General features: G+C 39.9%; 1 protein-coding gene across 1 annotated transcript; it reads right to left on the bottom strand.

Moving 5' to 3' along the window:
- Positions 1-720: 720 nt before the first annotated feature.
- LOC109887882 (zinc finger protein ZIC 4) lies at positions 721-5,492 on the bottom strand. The gene is made up of 2 exons (XM_031790071.1): positions 4,281-5,492; positions 721-2,049 (listed from the first exon to the last, which is right to left on the bottom strand). The coding sequence occupies exons 1-2, from the start codon at positions 5,236-5,238 to the stop codon at positions 1,412-1,414; spliced, it is 1,596 nt and encodes a 531-aa protein (XP_031645931.1). The 5' UTR covers positions 5,239-5,492; the 3' UTR covers positions 721-1,411.
- Positions 5,493-6,119: the final 627 nt, after the last annotated feature.

Genomic DNA, 6,119 nt, shown 5'->3' with positions numbered 1-6,119 from the left:
CACGTCGGCCACCTCGCGGTCGGCTATTTTAGGTTAACCAAGATGTTCAGAGTTCAGTGCAGGCTTATACAGAATTCAATGTATTGCATTAAATGATCATTCAATTCCAAGAAACATATGTATGAAGTGCTAAGTACATTTCAAGTCATCTGAACCAATGCACGGATATAGTAACACTGAAATACTGAGTCTGTGAGGAGTCACTGTGGTACTATAGCACATTTTCTTTGACAATGCATTGGGCTTAATCACAGAGCCTGATCAAAGAGAATATACTTCAATTAAATCGTGAATGCATAATTCATTTTACAGCATGTACAGTATAATTGTAATTAAACATGTAAATTCTTATCGAGAATACCGTCGATTGTGTTCTCAACTGATGCCGGGAAAAAAACAATTTTACACAAAGATTCATAAAATATCAATATACGAAGAACGAATGTTAGTGTATGCTGAGGAGATAGGGTGTAGGCGGAGAGGCGGATCATTGCTTCATACACTATATTCTACACTCCACTCTTCTTGGAACAGAGCAAATCAGCTGAAAAGCTTTATAGGCCTAACGCACCTTGCTTTCATCTGATGTTAAATCATGATATTTAACAAATTAGTGTTATAATGACTATAATGATATGTTCAGTTATGATACAAATCATAGCATGTCATAATTGGTTATCTTGTTATTTGGCCTCTTTAATTAAACTTGACGAGAAATAATACGTTTTCAATCATATTTTATTTCCAAGTTCTGCCTTACATTAAACACGACATAAGTAATGCACGTTTCTATGCTTTCCCACAATACAATACAGTAACATTCCACGAAGACCCAGTCCTTTATATATACTGGTATAGCCTTCCAAGCAACAATACAAGTATAGTTCCTTCTATATCACGTTTGCTACATTCAGATATGCATATAGACCTATATATATCGACGCATAGACATCCCCGTTGAATCCATTTCGTTCCCTTGTCCTATAGCAAGCATCTATGATGGCGATCATTCAAATAATAGGCAGATATACTGTAGACAACATTTGTATTCATGATGTTCTATTCTAATACTCCAACAGAAGGGGGAGGAGTGTTCACTGGAGCCTACACGTGTGTTACAATAGGCCCGTTTCTTACAACTGACATAACTCAAGGCCCACCACACATAGGCCTATATAGTTTGTGCGTCATAGAACAGATAAAGCTTACCATCACGCATTTTGCAACGCTGTATATATAGTTGAGCAAGTTTTCAAAACTACGACACATAATAACTTCGACGTGGCACATTTACAACATCGGGAAAAAAACACACGCAATAATAGGCCTATATAATCCAAGAATAACAGATGTCATTACAGAAATAAACCCAAATTGTGTAGGTCAACGTCACTCAGGCGACATAACTGAGTCAAATAGATGATATGTCGTTGTTACACTGCTTTGGTGAGAAAGCGTCCACGCCACTGTGGCACGTATACCACCCATTGACAATACTTTTCTGAAAGGGTGAGGCAGTGGGGAATGTCCTGGAGCTCTGGGCGAAACTGTGGCCTGCCTGGCTGCATGGGTATTGGGTGGGCTCTGGTCTGTAACTGCTCCTCTGGATCAACAATGGATCCAAGAGGCCCTGCGACCTATGTGAGGTGTAGTCCAAACTGTTGTCGAATGTGTGATGGAAACGTGACCTCAGAGTGGACTCGTTTTGAAGCTCAGGGGATAAGGACTCTTGGGAAGTGGGGGGCTGAGGTTGTGTCACCGTGGTGGACGAGGCGGTGTCGGATTGATCTGTTACTTCGGGTGACCTGGCCTCTGCAAGGTGTTCCCCGTCCCCATCGCGCCCATCGCTGCTTTTCGCGCTGTAGACCTTGCAGTGGAGCTTCATGTGCTTCCGGAGGGAACTTGGGTGGGTGTAACACTTCTCACACCCTCTGACCTTGCACATGTAGGGTTTATCACTGGAGTGCACGTGAGAATGCTTCTTTCTGTCACTGCTGTTAGCAAACCTCCGATTGCAGCCCTCGAACTCACATTTAAAAGGTTTTTCACCTAAACGTGCAAAGAGAGAAATGACCGCGTGTTACGATATGGTGCCTGATTTGTTCTAAACCTCTAGGATAGGCTTGTGAACTCATCTAAACTTACATTTATATTGTTATACATTTGCACATAAACAAGTGACGATCGAAATGATGATAAATGGGAGTTTATGACCAAGTGGTGTGTAAGGCCTATAGGCCTAATTCCAAAACGTTCTTAAAATATTAGATAGTCATGTCGATTTGAGTTTTGGGTTAATTTCTCCTGTGTAATGTGCAATAACAATTCATGTGAATGCCTACATTAAACTTGATCACGTTTTAAGACAGTTGTGTTGTCTTTACACTAACCTTAGGCTTAATATTAACGTTAACATAACCCCCTACACCATAACTTTGATTCTAGGCCTAAACCCTGAATAAAGGGTAGAATTGCACAAAGCATAATGAACATTTAATGAATACTGCAGCTTAATATAGGCCTACGCGGAACATGCCCCAAAAACTACTCTAAACTGAGACTTCCGTCAAAAATTGTATCGAAGATATGAACATAATCAACATGGCAAGAAGTGGAACAGATCCTTCCCATAGAAGTTTGCCATACCCATGAAACTCCATTCATATGGTCAATGATTTACCCCAAGACCGCAGTAAAACAGACCCATAATCTATCAAGGCATATGTCAAACCGTCGATCTCCCCAAGTCCGACCCTTGTTATTAACATGCTAAAACTATGTTTGAACAACTCTGTCCTGTATCCAGTAAACAAGGTAGAAGATCAAAGTTCATATTTCTACAGATAAATGAGTGTGGGTAGACCTACTCTTGAAATTGGGATTAGGCTTAAATCGCAAAATATTTTGAAACAGGGTGTTTTGTCGTCTCAATAAGTCCCAACAAACCATCATTTATTCTAAAATATATATATTTTTTAATACATACGAACATTAATATTTCAGTACATGCATCTGTATTTTCTGTTAAAACGATACTGTTCACTCAATCCAATATACATGTTGTCACGTAGGCCTACATTTGAACATCAATGCAAAGTTTTCTATAATGTGGCGTTGGCATGTATAATATTTAAGGGTTCTTACCAAAAATGTTTGTCACTGAAGGTTTTTTGTGTTGATCTTTGTGTTGATTTAGATAACTCTGGCAACCAACGATATCATTATTAATAAATATTTGTCCACACTACATTTCTCTTTAAGGAAACATTCGACTCATTTATATAATTATTATATATATATTATAATTATCTACGAGCTAAATTTCCACCGCACTTTAACATTTAAATCCTGTTGATCTCTGTGAAATTTAGCAGAGATCAGACTACAAAGGCATTGTGTTGACTATCCCTCATAACCTACTTGGCTGCTGTGTTCTACTACTACACGTCCGGCGTTGTTCCTGCGCCTGCGCAGAGAGGAGGCCTCCCTACTGGGGCTGCAACTGAGCGAAGAGTAAAAGCTACGTCACAACTCTCCGGTGTCCCCGCATTTATTTATTTATTTATTTAAGTGAATGAATGGGCAAAGCACTCAAACAAATGGGCCTGAAAACTACTTGTCTGTAGCAGTAGTACTACAGGTCTTCTGTCCTACTATTTGTAGTTGCTCATGCTTCTCTCCTGTACAACTACCACCACAACAATAACGACGGGCTATAAAGTCATAACCATATTATAGAAACAACACAGACAACAACAGCACCACGAACATCATAAATAATGACGACAATATGACGATATTAATAACAAATAATCTGATTATTGAAAATAATAATAATAATAACAATAATGTAATACAAATTCTAATAATGAAAGAGTATGCATATTTTAATAATAAAAGATCTGGCATGGCAGACTGACTACAATTCAAAACAATCAAACGGAAGTTCAAACAATTGTTTTTGTTAATATTTTTGTGCTCTATAAAATGTTAAATAAATGTCATTATACATACGAGATAAGATTTAGTTTTGTGACACAATCTAACTTGTGTATATAATGATATAATTTAGTAAAATATAAATATCAGACATTTAAAATGTGGTTTAAATTAGATTATCAACCATTTCTCATAGAGTAAATTTAGCCCCCCAAAATTAACAAGATTTTGGCAAATTTGAATCGTTGATTAGATTTTTTTCTGCCAACTTTTCTGCTAAATAATTGCCATTATTGTTATTATTATTATCATTGCTATTATTTACACTAATAGTTACATACCTGTGTGTGTCCTCTTGTGAATCTTGAGGTTCTCTGATCTTGCAAAAACTTTTTCACAACCGTGGAAAGGGCAGGGAAATGGCTTTTCCCCTGTGTGGACTCTGACGTGGTTCACCAGCTTGTACTTGGCTTTGAAAGGCTTTCTGTCCCTCGGACAATTCTCCCAGTAACACACGTATTCAGAGTGCTCTGGTCCTCCGACATGTTCCACTGTCACATGGGTGACAAGTTCATACATAGTCCCGAAGGTTCTGGTGCAGTACTGCTTCCCAGACCCATCTTGGCTGTCAATCCACTTACACACCAGTTCGTGCTTCAGGTTCTGTCTGGAGCACCTAAGGAAAGCGTCACCTCCACGATGAATTGCCATGTTCAGCGGTTTGTAGAGACCCAGGAACTGAGAAACGAGTTGTTGGCTGTTTCCCCTGGGGCCGTTGATGCTCTGACCGTAAGGGTGCGTCCGGGTGAGGAGGTCCCCAGGTAGACCCAACATCACTTGACCGGAGAGATCTCGGGTCGCGTCGGAAGAACCATGGGCCTGCTCGTGATATGCGGTGAAAAAAGCATGGCTTCTGCTATCTCTATAGCTAGGCAGGTCACGGTACCTTCCAATCCCGCCATGTTGGTTACTTCTTGATGCCAGTTGATCAGTGACGGGTGGCATTCCGGTTCCAGAAAGATTGGCTCCAATGATAATACCCCTAGGGCTGTGCTCTAAACGGTGGCTGGAGTATCCAGAGTCTGCAAAATGGGGAACCGAATGGTCAACATATGCACTGGACCTCGTCTCAGGGTAGTCTCGCAAATTGTGCGAGGGGCAGAGTTTTAAGGAACTGCCAGTGGGGTGCCCCATGTGCTCCCCTGCCAAAGGTGGCAGCACCACGCTGGGTTCAGTATTGCTCTCCCCGGGGTTGACGCAAGAAAGAGGACAGCCACTAAACCTCGACAGGCTTGTCATGTTTTGCTATGAGTTTGTCTGTGAGTTTCCAAAATCAACCAATTCTGTGCTCAAGATTTACATAGAAATCTTGTTTTCAGAAATCTTGTTTCCATTTTCTTTGCTGCTTATCATCTGCATGTGAAATGTTTGGCCGTGAACTTCCCAGTAGTAGGAACCAGACTCAAGTTCGTTAAAGTTAGTGTGAGTCCCATGCCGTTCACTTTGCCCTCTTGATTTGTGGCAATAACAGTGGTAGTAAAAATGCTTCGAAACAGGCCATGGTGCAATATAAAAGCACAGCAGGAAAACCTGCCTTTAAAAAAGGGCCTTTGGGATTGGTTGGAATGTGGCATGATTGACAGGCCCTGGGTTTGTTTTAAAAGGGACACGCAGGCGTTCACTGCACGACTCCGTTTTCAAATATCTCAGAGAAAATGCTTTGAAATGTGCCGCGGTATACACTGCCAAATATTGGGGGCTCTTTGACTGTAAGCGGCACAATACAAGCGCCTATTCGTAAATGTCTATTTACTGGACATTTTTGTGTGGAAGTCTACACAATTAAGATATTGAAATGCAATGTTAAAGCATCAAACGTCAGCGCTTTTAATTTAATTTCAATGTTTATTTTACTTGAAGGAATAGGTTCCAAAATGACATTCTAGGTGAAGATTGCGTTTTTTTTCTGACAGGGGGCAAACGAAAACAAAGGAGAGTAGCCCTATACCCTAAAAAGACCTAAAACAATCACAATATCAATATATTTGGCGTACTTAAAACAACTATATTTTGCGAAACAAAAAAAAAGTAAGTAACTTTAAAACAAGTTACAGAATTGCTGATAAAAAAAATAAGTTGATATGACAGAAGATAATGTTTTGTTGCAAGTCAATGGACCA

This window comes from Oncorhynchus kisutch, linkage group LG15 (genome assembly GCF_002021735.2).
Source record: "Oncorhynchus kisutch isolate 150728-3 linkage group LG15, Okis_V2, whole genome shotgun sequence".
Classification (NCBI taxonomy): domain Eukaryota; kingdom Metazoa; phylum Chordata; class Actinopteri; order Salmoniformes; family Salmonidae; genus Oncorhynchus; species Oncorhynchus kisutch.
Note: the sequence above shows the minus strand (reverse complement) of the source record. Positions and strands in the feature narration are given on the sequence as shown.

What these genes read in the sequence shown, in the direction of transcription:
- LOC109887882 (XM_031790071.1), bottom strand. Translation starts at nt 5,238, where the DNA reads ATGACAAGCCTGTCGAGGTTTAGTGGCTGTCCTCTTTCTTGCGTCAAC. An exon ending in TCACAAGAGGACACACACAG is followed by an intron (nt 2,050 to 4,280) that starts GTATGTAACTAT and finishes TTGCACGTTTAG; the next exon opens with GTGAAAAACCTTTTAAATGT.